The sequence below is a fragment of the Mustelus asterias genome, chromosome 12 (genome assembly GCF_964213995.1).
Source record: "Mustelus asterias chromosome 12, sMusAst1.hap1.1, whole genome shotgun sequence".
NCBI classification, from domain to species: Eukaryota; Metazoa; Chordata; class Chondrichthyes; order Carcharhiniformes; family Triakidae; genus Mustelus; species Mustelus asterias.
This window is the reverse complement of record NC_135812.1, coordinates 106839392-106853962: the sequence shown is the minus strand read 5'-3', so window position 1 is coordinate 106853962 and position 14571 is coordinate 106839392. Positions and strand designations below refer to the sequence as shown.

The 14571-nt window shown below is 44.7% G+C and overlaps 1 protein-coding gene across 16 annotated transcripts in view; it reads right to left on the bottom strand.

Annotated features, from left to right (window-relative positions):
• exoc7 (exocyst complex component 7) overlaps window positions 1–14571 on the bottom strand; it is a 32967-nt gene that overhangs the window by 2923 nt on the left and 15473 nt on the right. For 5 of the 16 annotated variants that reach the window (XM_078225837.1, XM_078225846.1, XM_078225838.1 and 2 more), the window contains 10 exons: window positions 12316–12461; window positions 10158–10310; window positions 9173–9271; window positions 8499–8561; window positions 7534–7600; window positions 6887–6925; window positions 4584–4649; window positions 1283–1403; window positions 703–798; window positions 25–88 (listed from right to left, as the gene is read on the bottom strand). In XM_078225837.1, coding sequence (XP_078081963.1) covers window positions 25–88; window positions 703–798; window positions 1283–1403; window positions 4584–4649; window positions 6887–6925; window positions 7534–7600; window positions 8499–8561; window positions 9173–9271; window positions 10158–10310; window positions 12316–12461 — 914 coding nt within the window. Of the gene's footprint in view, window positions 1–24; window positions 89–702; window positions 799–1282; window positions 1404–4583; window positions 4650–6886; window positions 6926–7533; window positions 7601–8498; window positions 8562–9172; window positions 9272–10157; window positions 10311–12315; window positions 12462–14348; window positions 14418–14571 lie in introns of all 16 variants that reach the window. The other 11 variants (XM_078225840.1, XM_078225851.1, XM_078225839.1 and 8 more) reach the window with 3 other exon arrangements.

The following is a 14571-nucleotide window of genomic DNA, read 5'->3' as shown; positions in this document are numbered from 1 at the left end:
TTCACAAATATTAAGGACACTTACTTTTGTTCCTGGTTGGAAGGTAGGCATATTACTCTCAGTAATGGGCGTGGTGACCTTAAACCAACTGCAAAAACAGGGTTACATGTTAAGCAGGTTTACTCCCCTCTGTAATAGCAGCGTTTCTCCCACTTCCACAATGAAAAGTAGTCGATATTCCTGCCCCCCCCGCCCTTCTGATTGCTGCAGAAGCTGACACTTTGTGGGGGGGGTGATTCTAACAGCCCAGACTCATCCTCCCCCACAATCCGGGTTCAGAACCAACCACCTTTGCTGTGGGTCTGGAATCACAAAGGGAAGATTTCCTTCTCTAAAAGGACACGCGTGAATCAGATGGGTTTTGACCATTGCCAACACTAGCTTTTTATTCCAGATTTATTAACTGAATTTAAATTCCCCACTGGCCTGAAAGAATTCGAAATCCTGTCTGTAGATTATTAGTTCAGGCCTCCGGTTTACTAGCCCAGAAATCTAACCGCGCCCTTATAATTGTGGGCACACAACCTTAAAATGAAGACAGAATCAAGGTTGGCCGTGTTGCTTCCCCAGTCAAATAGCAGATAGACATGCATGGAGAAAAGGACCACTTGAATGATCAGAACTTCCACTGGTGTCTGCGGAACCGTCTCAAGTCAGTGCTTTTAAAGTAGGACAAAAGAAATCAAAATAATCCAAGATTACCTGCGCTGGTAGATTTGTAGCTGTTCTTCAATGTGTCCCTTGTACGTCTTGTCTGGGTGTTTCAGTGTTACTGCTACAAGTTGGATTAATTCAGACCTATACAAGCATCAGACTAGGAATCAGCAAACAAGTTAATGTTGGATTTTAACCGGTAACTAACAGCATCTACCCATAAACACTGTTAGTCGCTTTAACCACGCAACTATAGGAAGGGCAAGGGCAGCTCCACTGCATGTAAAAGCTACAAAGTACAGCAATATTGTCAGACAGTGAAAAGGAGTTTGGTCCAATACATTACAGCACAGACAGCAGTCTGCAGTCGAGGATGGAGGAGGGAGGGGGCAGCTCTCTGTCTGGGACAGGATCACCATTCAAGAGCAGTTGACAAAATGGTGGGTCTTAGGGGCAGATTTACACTGAGTCAAAGAGGGAATTATTTCACAAGAAAATACTCTGGTGGCAGCAGGGAGGTGGTTGAGGGGTGGGTGGGTGGCAGAATGGAACATTGGAGTCTGTGTTACCTCGTGCAGTTTTGTATTTGACAGCCTGAGAACAAAGGACACAATCGTCACAAACTTACTTCTCCAAGGATTTGAGGATATAATTAAAGTTATTGAGAAGGAAGACGGCACCCAGAGCAGTGTCCTCATAAACCTTAGCCTTGCTGTGCAAGTTCAGCTGCAGGTTACCGAGTATTTTACCTACAGAGAGAGAGAGAGAGGGAATGGTTTTAAAACTCACAACAATGCAAGTAAAAAGCTGCAGAAATGAATACCTATTGAAAACAACATGCAATAACCACAAAGCACAGTCTTTAATCTCGCTACTTCTCGCCACTAATGCCATCCTTTGAGGATTTCATTCTCACCAGCAGCCCGGTTACCCCCATGCAAGGTTCAGCGGGGAATGACTGCAGGAGATTGAACTGTGGGGGCCACAATCTGAGAGAATGGGGAACAAACTCATTACTCCCTCCTGTTCCCAGGTTACATTTTCCAATTTACTTTGGCAGAGATCAGCAAACAGTGCTAATGTTTAACATGTTTGTGCACTTTATCATCAACACACTCCTCCCTGATCTCTGGGCTTGTGCTGCGGCTCAGTAGATAGAACTCGTACCCTGTTTCAGTTTCAGTCCAGTTTCCTCCCACAGTCTGAAAGACATGCTGGTTAGGGTGCACTGACCCGAACAGGCACCAGTCTGTGGCGACGAGGGGAATTTCACAGTAACTTCATTGCAGTGTTAATGTAAGCCTTACTTGTGACTAATAAATAAACTTTAACTTTTTAAATCTGAGGCACAATCTAATGTCACTTTCAGTGCAGTACTGAGGGTGGTGCTGTCCTTCAGATGTGATATTAAATCTAGGCCACGTCTGCCTCACAGGAAGACAGCCTATGGCACTATTTTGAGGAAGGGTAGGAACATTACACCTGGTATCCTGGCCAATATTTATCCCTCGACCAAAAGCGGGATATTTGGTCATTTTCACATTGCTTTTTGAGAGTTTTCTGTATTTCAATGACTGAATTTTAAAGTACATCATTGGTTAGGACATGTTTGGGATGTCCCGAGGTTGTGAAAATCCCGAGTTGAACAAGATGCCAGGAGATAAAACAAACTCTGACACAGTCTCAACCCACATCACGAGAGGAGGGCAAGTCATGACATCAAATGGAGAGTTCAGCACTAATTAGAAGTAAAAAGCACGGATGTCCCACCCACTCATCCTCATATCCCCCTCCTTGAACCTTTACTGGAGGCGCGTCATCCAGCTTTTGGATCATTAGTGTGATTCACACACTGCGACTCATGCAGGTAATATGTGGGAAGTGGAAAGATTAGCGTCACGTAATAAAGCAGTTCTCCAAAAACTTGATTTAAGGTTCAGTATTCTGGCAGAACACAGCAAACTTCCCTCTCCACCCAACCTGAGCAAACAAAATGCTTCATACAGAATATGGAAATTGCTTCTCTGTACCCCAATATTAATTCAAGCACAAAAACCTGACCAGAAATTCAATGACTACAGAGTTATTCAAGATTAGAAAGAAAATATATTTTCTCATTCTTCTTAGAGCCAAGCTCACAGCAGCAACTTGGTAAAAATATACAATATCCAATCAGGTACCAAACACTGCAAGCAATTTATTTTTATTCATTCATGGGATGGAGTATTTGGTACATTGCACATTCCTAACTTCCCTCAAGCATTTAATAATCAACCAACCCCTGCTGTGAGTCTGGAGTCACATTTAGGCCAATTCAGGTGAGGACGGCAGATTTTTTTCCTGAAAGGACATTAGTGATATTAACACTGCAGCCTCAGTGCCAGGGACCTGGGTTCAATTCCCGGCTTGGGTCACTGGCTGTGCGGAATCTGCATGTTCTCCCCGTGTCTGCATGGGTTTCCTCCGGATGCTCCAGTTTCCTTCCACAGTCCAAAAGACATTCTAGTTAGGGTGCATTGGCCACTCTAAATTCTCCCTCAGTGTACCCAAGCAGGCGCTAGAGTGTGGCGACTAGGGGATTTTCACAGTAACTTCATTGCAGCGTTAATGTAAGCCTACTTGTGACACCAATAAATAAATAAACTTAAACTTTAGTGAATGAGACTTTTTTGATGACAACCAGTAGTAATGGGACCATAAAGCTGCAACTAGCTTTTAATTCCAGATCTTTAAAATATTTAACTTGCGCCAGATGCTGTGATTTAGAACTCGTTCCATTCCTAAACGCGAAAAACTGCAAATGAAAAAGTGCTTGCCCATTGCCACTCATAACACACAAAATAATCTCATTTTATAGGCAACTCTCAGATTCTTCCCACTGCAGACAAGCCCTGGTGTCTCATCCTGTAGATTGTGTGTAATAATTGCCAACAAACCCTTAGCATATTCATGTGAAATTCCTTTTGTGGCAACAAATCTCCTTCCTCAAGTTAAACTGAATGGGACAATGTTTTCTGACGGTAAGTGCATTAACTGTGTTCTGAACAATGTATTATTCTATTGCTAGAAGTGGCGCTGTGTTCCTAGAAGTTCATATTGTTGAGTAAACACAGGAACAAGTCAACTGAAAGTGCCTGAAGTTCCGTGCTGCAACCAATACAGAATTACTGGATCAATTTGACTTTTATAAAAGATTGATTTAGTCTGTGGTCACATGGCAGATACACAGATCCAGCAAACCAGCAAGGCTTCTTCGACAGCATCTTCCAAATCCACAACCTCTACCACCTAGAAAGACAAGGCCAACAGATACCTGGGAACACCATCGCCTGCAAATTCCCCTCCAAACCACATCCATCCTGACTTGGAAATATAATGCTGTTCCTTCACTGTCACTAGGTCAAAAACCTGGAACTCCCTCCCGCACGGCGGTTAGCATTGCTGTCTCACAGTGCCAGGGACCTGGGTTCAATTCCTGGCTTGGGTCACTGTCTGTATGGATTCTGCATGTTCTCCCCGTGTCTGCATGGGTTTCCTCCGATTGCTCCGGTTTCCTCTGTCTGAAAGACGTGCTGGTTAGGTGCATTGACCCGAACAGACGCCAGAGTGTGACGACTAGGGGAATTCCACAGTAACTTCATTGCAGTGTTAATGTAAGCCGAATTATGATAATAGTAAACTTGAACTAACAGCACTGTGGCAGCACCTTCTACCTTCTCAAGGGCAATAAAAATGCTGACCTAGCCTGTGTCACCCACAGCCCATGAAAGAATGAAGACAGGCAACGCCCCCAGACGCCTCAGCCTAATCAGATCATTTGCTTACGAGACCTGAACTTCTGCGAAATCTTGCCATAGACCAGGCACCTTTAAATCTTTCAAACACTTGAGCAAAACACTGCACGACCCTGTTGTAACATCGATACTCACAGATGTAGTTGCTGAGAAGTCGCCTGCTGAACTCCGAGTTGTAGTTGCTGGAGGAGGATCCAGTTTCTGCAAGTTAATCATTCCCAGTCTGTTATAAAATCAAATCGCGTCCTGATTTGTTTTATTGGGAAGGACTTTTAAGAAAAACACAACTGAGAGACTTTCATTCTCAGTATTCCCTCCTCATGCAGCTTTAGATAGGAGAGCACACAGGAACAACCCGCTCCCGGGTCGTCAGTAATACTCTCGACACTGGGTGCTTGGTGAGACGGAAAAACAGTGTATGGAGGTGGTGAAGGGTTCTCCTTCCTGTACATTCAAACCACCCCCACCCCCCCCGCCCGCTTATTTCAAATTATGAGTTGGGTTTAGTAGAATAGTTGAATAGAATGATTTCAAAAAACAGTGTTCACATCACTGCCCCACTCGGAATTTAACCCCCTTGGGACAGAGTTTTAAGGGCTCCTGTCGCTGACATCTTACCCATGTGTGATCTTAGCAAGTGGCAGCAGCCTAGTTTTCCTTTGGGGCCGGGAGGGGGAAGAGTCACCATCGATGTCCATCACTCGATGCCGCCACACTCATTTCCCAGAAGGGTCATTGAGTAACAATCATGCCCTGGGTCCCCTCACACTAAAGCCCACCCACAACATGGACAGGATTCCTGTAGTGAGTAAGTTGTTGGAAGATATTCTGAGAGACAGAATCTACAGACATTTAGAGATGCAAGGACTGATTAGGGACAGTCAGCATGGTTTTGTGAGTGGAAAATCATGTCTCACGAATTTGATTGAGTTTTTCGAAGGGGTAACCAAGAAGGTAGATGAGGGCAGTGCAGTTGTTGTTGTTTACATGGACTTTAGTAAGGCTTTTGACAAGGTACCGCATGGTAGGTTGTTGCATAAGGTTAAATCTCACGGGATCCAGGGTGAGGTATTGAAATGGATACAAAATTGGCTTGATGACAGAAGCCAGAGAGTGGTTGTAGAGGGCTGTTTTTCAAACTGGAGGCCTGTGACCAGCGGTGTGCCTCAGGGATCAGTGCTGGGCCCACTGTTATTTGTCATTTATATTAATGATTTGGATGAGAATACAGGAGGCATGGATAGTAAGTTGGCAGAGGACACCAAGATTGGTGGCATAGTGGACAGTGAAGGTTATCTCCGATTGCAACGGGATCTTGATCAATTGGGCCAGTGGGCAGATGGAATTTAATTTAGACAAATGCGAGGTGATGCATTTTGGTAGATTGAACCAGGGCAGGACTTACTCAGTTAATGGTAGGGTGTTGGGGAGAGTTATAGAACGAAGAGATCTAGGGGTACAGGTTCATAGCTCCTTGAAAGTGGAGTCACAGGTGGACAGGGTGGTGAAGAAGGCATTGAGCATGCTTGGTTTCATCGGTCAGAACATTGAATACAGGAGTTGGGACGTCTTGTTGAAGTTGTACAAGACATTGGTAAGGCCACACTTGGAATACTGTGTACAGTTCTGGTCACCCTATTATAGAAAGGATAACATTAAACTAGAAAGAGTGCAGTAAAAATTTACTAGGATGCTACCGGGACTTGATGGTTTGAGTTATAAGGAGCGGCTGGATAGACTGGAGCTTTTTCTCCCCCTGGAGTGTAGGAGACTTATGGGTGATCTTATAGACGTCTATAAAATAATCAGAGGTATAGATCGGCTAGATAGTCTATCTTTTCTCAAAGGTAGGGGAGTCTGAAACTAGAGGGCATAGGTTTAAGGTGAGAGGGGAGAGATACAAAAGGGTCCAGAGGGGCTTTTCCTTTTCCCCCACACAGAGGGTGGTGAGTGTCTGGAACAAGCTGCCAGAGGTAGTAGTCGAGGTGGGTACAATTTTGTCTTTTAAAAAGCATTTAGACAGTTACATGGGTACGATGGGTATAGAGGGATAGGGGCCAAACGCGGGCAATTGAGACTAGCTTAGTGGTTTTAAAAAATGGTCAGCATGGACAAGTTGGGCTGAAGGGCCTGTTTCCATGCTGTAAACCGCTATGACTCTATAAAAATTGGGATCTTCCAAGCAGTAGGGATCACATTCCACTTTCCAACACCAAGTCTTTAGGAAGCACAGAACAATGATTAATCCCCAGCAACTGACAATAAAAGTGCCCTCTCCAAACTGACTCTCAGTTTGAGATGGATGGTAGTTTAGTGAGAACAAGCTGCCAAGTGAAATGAAGTGACGGACACAGTTTAACACAAACACCGATTCCAGTGAAATATAAACCAACGGACAGATGCCAGGCATGGACTGACTCAGAATTCCATGAACTCACCTCTGGGATCTAAAGGAATATTGTAAGTGTCCCCCAGAACTACAGGTGACAGCAGAACAGAGAGAAGTGAAAAAAGTTAGAAGAGCATTAGTTCAGAGGCAGTGATGAGTTAAACAGGACAGACGGGGAGGTTAGGCAGCAGATACAACAGTGGACAGACAGGGGTGTTGGGGGGCCAGTTCGGGACCAGGTGCAACTGCAGACAGGCAACAAAATGATTATTAAACCGGCTTCAACAATAAATGCCTGAAATAATTAAATATTCTAACAAAATTACCAGTAAGAAATAAACAAATAATATTAGGTAATATTTGAACCCGACAGCAGTGGACTTTTAAGCCATTTTGAGGAACTAGGGTTTTAATATTTGCAATGGTTTTAATTTCAGGCCCACCTGAAAATCGAAACTCAATCTGCAGAATTTCTTTCCAAGGCGAGAACTGCCTAGTTGCCGTGGGGAAGCTGACAGGGTAGGAGAGTCACTGTGGCCTCTTCCAAGGCCAGTGATGTCAGTAAACGATACCTACCAGTCGGTGGCCCTTTTAAACCAGAGTCAATGAAACAGATGCACTCAGGTGAAAGACACTAGAACAGACAAGAAATACTAGAGCAACACCCCACATCTCCCCAAACTCAAACATACTCACCCTGGGAAGCTAACATTGCACTTGCTGTCTCCTGAAAATCCAGCAGTTGCTGAAGGAACAATATTGCCTGAAAAAGAAATCAATGGCTGTTACAGCCTTACATAAAGGAAAGGTAAATGTAGACATAGCAAACACAGGACAACTTCCGCTCTCTTCCCCCCTCCAGACACTGGCTCGCCCTGGGCTTTGGTTCCATGGTCCTTGTAATGTCCTATGTAATTTTTTTATTCATTCATGGGACATGGGCATCACTGGCTGGCCAGCATTTATTGCTCATCCCTAGTTGCCCAAGGGCAGTTGAGTGTCAACCACCTTGCTGTGGCTCTGGAGTCACATGTAGTCCAGACTGGGAAAGGACGGTAGATTTCCTTCCCTAAAGGACATTAGTGAACCGGATGGATTGTGGGTTTTAAAAAGAAAAGCTGTGGTTTGCACACACAGATTCAAACTAACAACAAGGTTTATTCAGAGATGCTCTCTGCACAGAGTACAAACTGAAAGCAGAAGCCTGTGCAACACTCCAATGACATCACCATCAAATCATGTGATCAACTTTTAAAGCAACCTGCAACCCTTTTAAATATAAAACAGGCCCAAGTAGCCCTGCAGCCCTTAGACCCTGACACTATTCTTCCCCTGCAAATCTAGTCAGCGAGTGGGGCAAGGTATCCCCTCACATTTCATGCACTTACAACAAGCAGCATCAGATATTGATTAACCAATAGCAATTTCTACACCTTCTGGGGATTCCAGCTCCCAATTATAGCACCCTTACTATGGGATAGTCTAACCCAGCACAAGCTGAGGACTAAGCTCCATTACAGCATCTTTACTGACTGAACAGGGTGTTCTATCATAGCCACTCCTCAAAGTCACAGGGACTTTACTCTGCACTGCACACTAAATTCCAAGAACAACCTGTGTAACAAGCACAATTAAATACTTCTAACGCCATGCCAACGTACATTACTGGTCAGTTCATGGACAGTTCCATCCTTGGGCATATTGTACTCTTTGTCTGGATCATTCTGTGAAGAAAGGAAAAAGAATCAGAGAAACTGTCACTGCTCAGGACAGCAAGATTCTTCAAGAATCATGCAAGCAATTAGTTTAAGGTTTGGACTCTAAACAAATCAGAAGGTGTTTCTGTTCCAAAACATAGAAGATTTTATAAAGAAGCCACAATACAAGAAATAAAGATGTCAAAAACAGCAAGAGCTTCAGATAAAATCTGGTTTGAAAAAGGTGTTTGATCTCAAGTGGCTTTGTGGTAACATGCGAGTGATTCAGTCTAAGAAACGCTCTATACACAAGCTCAATTTCCACATGTATATTATCGATTACGTGGCTTAAGCTTTAGGCCTGTACGTCGACTTAATTGTCGTAAGCCCAGCACCCATCCAGTGTCTCCCACACTCTCCACAATGCGGCCAGAAAGAGATGATGTTGCCAATGGTCTCATCACAAATGTGATGTGGAGAAATATGCAGACAGGGCATCTCATGACATGGACACATTGAAGATTTATTACTATTACTGCAAGATGTAAGCAAGTTTTAGCATCAGGTTGATAGGCAAGTACAGCTTGCAAAAACTGCTAAACTTGAGGAAAGTGAAACATTACCAATTCTCCATTTACCTTAATGCTATCTGCAAATTCTTCTAGAGCTTTAGCTCCCGTCGTCTCCATCGAGGTAATAAGCACTGGCAGCTTATTCTTAGTGCCTGCGGCTGTACCCTGTGTGACAAGACCATTATTAAAAATACCCTTTGGAGCACATTCGTCTGCTAAAGGTTTCAGCCCCATTTCTATGCACCCCTCCCCTGTTCGAGGTATCATCTGGGCAGCCCAACATTCCATTCATTGATTTGAGGCTGGTTACAGGACATGGATGGCACGGCAGCACAGTGGTTAGCACTGCTGGCTCATAGCGCCTTGGGTCACTATCCGTATGAAGTTTGCACATTCTCCCTGTGTCTGCGTGGGTTTCCTCCGGATGCTCCGGTTTCCTCCCACACTCCAAAGATGTGCAGGTTAGGTGGATTGGCCATGCTAAATTGTCCCTTAGTGCCAGGGGGATTAGCAGGGTAAATACAGGAGGTTACGAGGATAGGGCCTGGGTGGAATTGTCGTCGGTGCAGACTTGATGGGCGGAATAGCCTCCTTCTGCACCGTAGGGATTCTATGAGGTGGCATCTGATGGATTGCTATTTAATGCCGGGTGTGACATTGGCTGGGAACTTACTGACACTGATTCCAATCTATGCAGCAGCGATGTGGGGATTGGGAGCTACGATGGTTCAGAGGTCACCAAAGGTTGCAAAGCATGTCTGCTCAAAGCTACCTCCTTGCTGACCTTCCCCTGCGTGCCGTTCACCATGCCAAGGACAGGAGGATCACCTGGCTCTTAACTGCTCATCTTCTAAATTCCCCTCCATGTGATTCCGAGTGAGGCCCTGCCACGGCTCCTCTCGCTTACACGCTTTGCCAGGCTTCCATTTCACTGCCACGCTTGCTTGGATAGCTGGTCTGAGTTTAAGAATTCTCTAACTTGACACCAATCCCACATTTAAAGCCTTGGTCCTCCCAACATTGCACACTTTGACAGGATTGCTGCACTTACCTGCAGAACCTGGTCGAACTCTTGCTTCATCTGCTTGAGGTGTTTAAGGATGGGGAATATCGTTAAAACAGCAGAATAATCATGTCGCATAATGGCACGGCGCGCTGTCGACACGATACTCTCTCCTTCTACCATCAGACCATCCAGTGCTTCCTGTACAGGGAGAGAAACTGGTCACAGACTCCAACAAGAAAATGCTCATCCTTCACAATCATACAGCCAAACCCCATCGCTTTGGAAAATCTGACTACAGGACAGACAAATCTTTCTGGATTAAGTGGAAGCAACATTACCCAAGCGTCGTCGTCAAGTCCGGTCCAATCTGAAAATGGATTTATGGTAGAAAGATGTGGCCAATTGCAGTCTGACCCAATGAAAGGAAGAACTGACATTTCGATCATTGCTTTTTGCAACCTCAGTGGGCGGCACGGTAGCACAGTGGTTAGCACTGCTGCTTCACAGCTCCAGGGTCCTGGGTTCGATTCCTGGCTTGGGTCACTGTCTGTGTGGAGTTTGCACGTTCCCCTCGTGTCTGCGTGGGTTTCCTCCGGGTGCCCCGGTTTCCTCCCACAGTCCAAAGATGTGCAGGTTAGGTTGATTGGCCATGCTAAAAATTGCCCCTTAGTGTCCTGGGATGTGTAGGTTAGAGGGATTAGTGGGTAAATATGTAGGGATATGGGGGTAGGGCCTGGGTGGGATTGTGGTCGGTGCAGACTCGATGGACCGAATGGCCTCTTTCTGTGCTGTAGGGATTCTATGATCCCAGGTGCTTTACATTCAAAGCACATTCACTGATGTGAAAGCTTAAGTTATGTGGCAGCCAATTTGAGCACAACAAGATCCCACAGTCATCGACAAATGACCAGATAATCAACTTACAAAAGTTCTCTCAACTGTGACTCTGTCAGAAAATTATGGTACGGGCAGCAAAATGGCACGGTGGTTAGCACTGCTGCCTCACAGCTCCAGGGACTCAAGTTCAATTCCGGCCTCGGGTGACTGTGTGGAGTTTGCACATTCGCCCCGTGTCTGCGTGGGTTTCCTCCGGGTGCTCCGGTTTCCTCCCACATTCCAAAGATGTGCAGGTTGGGTGGACTGGCCATGCTGAATTGCCCCTTAGTCTCTCAGGGGTTAGCAGGGTAAATATGTGGGGTTAAGGGGATAGGACTTGGGTGGGATTGTTGTCGGTGCAGGTTCAATGGGCCGAATTGCCTCCGTCTGCACTGTTGGGACTTTATGGTTCCAAGTCCCCACTCCATAGATTCTTAACGCTGCAGTACTGAGGGAGTGCTACACTGTTGGAAGTGCCAAATTTCAGATAAGATGTTAAACTGGGCCCAGTTTCCTCTTTCTAGAGGTAGTAAAGGATTCCATGTCAATATTTTTAAGAGGAGAGCTCGCCCCAGTATCCTGGGACAAAATTAATCTCAAAAAATCTCAAACACAGATTATCTACTCATTATCCCATTGCTGTTTGTGGGAACTGGCTAAGCACAAACAGCTTGCTTCAATTCATTGGAATGGTGATGTCCAAAGATGTGCGGGTTAGGTGGATTGGCCATGCTAAATTGACCTTGGGGGGGGGGGGGGTAAATGAGGGTTACGGGAATAGAGCCTGGGTGGGATTGTGCTCAATGCAGACTCAATGGGCCGAATGGCCTCCTTCTGCAGGGATTCTACATTTTGACATGTAAAATGTTTCACTGATGTAAACATGAAGAGAGGGAGAAAAAGGTGTGTAAAAGGTGGCCCTGGTTAGGGCTGGCCGGCGAGCAGCCCAGTCCTGTCCACTGCGTAAACACGGACAAGCAAACATCTTGCACAAAACCGAGCTCACCAAGAAATCAGTCAAACCACACAGGGGGCAACGCACACAACCCCTGACCCAATAGCTAGTCCTTGCCACCAACCCAGACACTGGACTTACTCACAAACAAGCCCGTTGTCCCATCAAAACTCACCAACCTTTGAGGTTTCAAATGTTAAAAGATGTCAGATAGTTTTCACAAGTCAGAACACCGACTGGTTAAGGAAAGTTTTCAACTTCCAAGAGGACAGCAACAAATCATTGGAATGTAACAAAAACAAAACTCAAAGTCTCAACTAATTTAATAGAGAAAAGGTTAATGCTATCGGCATTGACAGCTGAAAATCTCACCTGTATCAGAGAGTCAAAGGTCCTCTTCTGGTGGTGCTCAGGGATGATCTCCGTCAGTAACTGGTACTCACTCTGTGCCAGTTTGATAAAGGCACTGATACAGTGAATGTAAGAGTCGATCTCACTATCCAACATGTCCTCCTTCCCTGAGAAAACAGGGCAAAGTAAGGTCCCGGGTACGACGGAAGAATTTCCCATGCAAATCTTCCCAAATCTAACGCTTAAGCCCTCTAACTAACGCTCCCCACATTGCAAACTATTCCCTTGGCCTGGGCCTGCAAGGGGGAACTTGTTGGTGAAGGACTGTTTTCCAGAAGCATGGAAACACGTTGAGAACTTACCTCAAGGACAGATACTCGGAGGACACTTTCCCACATTGGCATATCATGGACTCAGTGAAAGGGGGAGCCTGGAGCAGGCAGAGGCATTGGGAACACTGACTAAAATGTGGAATTATAATTCCCAATGAGCACCGCATGAGAAAGATACACCAAAACATGAGAGAGCTTGTATCGCAGAATCAAAATCCAATTTGTGACATTATCCAACTGTTACTCATTTTCATAAAGGAATTAAATTCAAATGAATGTCAAAAATTAAAGAAACCGGATATACTACAATGTCAAAACTCAACAAAACATCATAGATACTTCAGTCAGTAACATGTCATTCACGTATAACAAATCACAACTCAAATTTAAAACTAAAGAACAAAAATCAATCGCAACAAAAAAAACAACCAAACTCATTTTTGTTTCCCATTCCCAATCTCGGTCTCCTTTAATCATTATCCCCCCCCTCCATCAAGCAACACCCGTCCACCCATATTAATGTTCATAATTCAATGAATTACAGAGTATACCAATCCTTACTGCTTCATCATTGGCACAGGGCAACACATGGAGAAATTAGAGATTTAATCTGGAACCTGAAATATCAAAACAGGCAGCTAAAGGAAGTTGAAAAGCCAGATCTTTACTTAAAACCGGACCTGCAACAGCCTTTGCTCAATGTCAGTTACCCCACAGTTAATCGGGAAGTTAAAAACTCACTCAAACCCCTAACAGCAACGTGTAAAATCTTGGGCATAGAGAAGGGGATTGAGGATCGAGTAGGCAGAGGGGAATGGCAGAGCTGTAACCTTTGGAGGCTAACACACATTGAGTAATTCACGTCTATATTGCGACTGTACAAGCAACGACACTCTGCATGTGTCCACCAAACACCAGCAGCTCTGCTAACGGCAACCAATCTCCGATCCATCAGTCAGCAAGTTCTCGTAATGGTTCCTTAAACAGTATTACAGAAAATACTGTCATGGGGTGTAACTGTGAAGCAATCAATTCAATATTAACAGCCAGTGTGAACATTCCACTCCTTCAGAACCCGCAAAGATTTAATTTAATAAAAAGCTGCTGAACTTAAGAAATCCAATGATGTTATTCTTGAAATTCCAACACATGGAAATGTCAAATTACAACCCAACCCTACACATCCATTACTGAAATCACAACTCCCAAGGCAAGCTAAAGGAAGCAAAGTTAGGGGATTATTACACTCAATACTTCCCCTGCATAGTTAGTTCAAAATGGTTCATACCACCAATGTGGAAGGAAGTTTGAACACCCATCACTGGTCACTTGCTTGAGTCCATCAGAAGGGAGTGGATTCATTCAAGATCATGAAGGGCTAGGTAGGAGGACAGAATGGCAACATCAGCCACCTTGGTCAATGTCAAACGCACCTCTTAATCTGCTGAATAAGGCACGTTTTGGGCCGAGCCTGTGACCTCTTCACTCACCACTCAATGAGAGCAAGAGGAGAGGGTGGAGGTAGGAAGATATGAAGAGGTGTGGAGGTGAAAAGAGGGGAAAAGACTTTTAAAAAAAAGGGGAAGTGTGTATGATCGGCAAATTATTGAGCAATTAAAACTGAACAGTGATTTCCATGCCAGAAATTAAAAATGTTAACAAAAGAAAAAGTTAAAGATGATTTGCTATTTTTGTTGGTTCTTAAAGAAATGTACAACTTACCCACGGCAGGGCCATGCTTCTCAGCCAGCGTATCTGAGAGATGTTTAACTCGCAACTCGTGATCATGACCTGGTCAGATGTTAATTAGCAGAAACAAACGGTTGATCCAGAGCTGCTGAAAGGATGGACTATGGGCACATACGGAAACTGAGAAAGGAAAGCCCTCTAATGCACAGACAGACTTTAGAAGGGAGTGTAATCTAACAAATCAAGGCTTTAAATA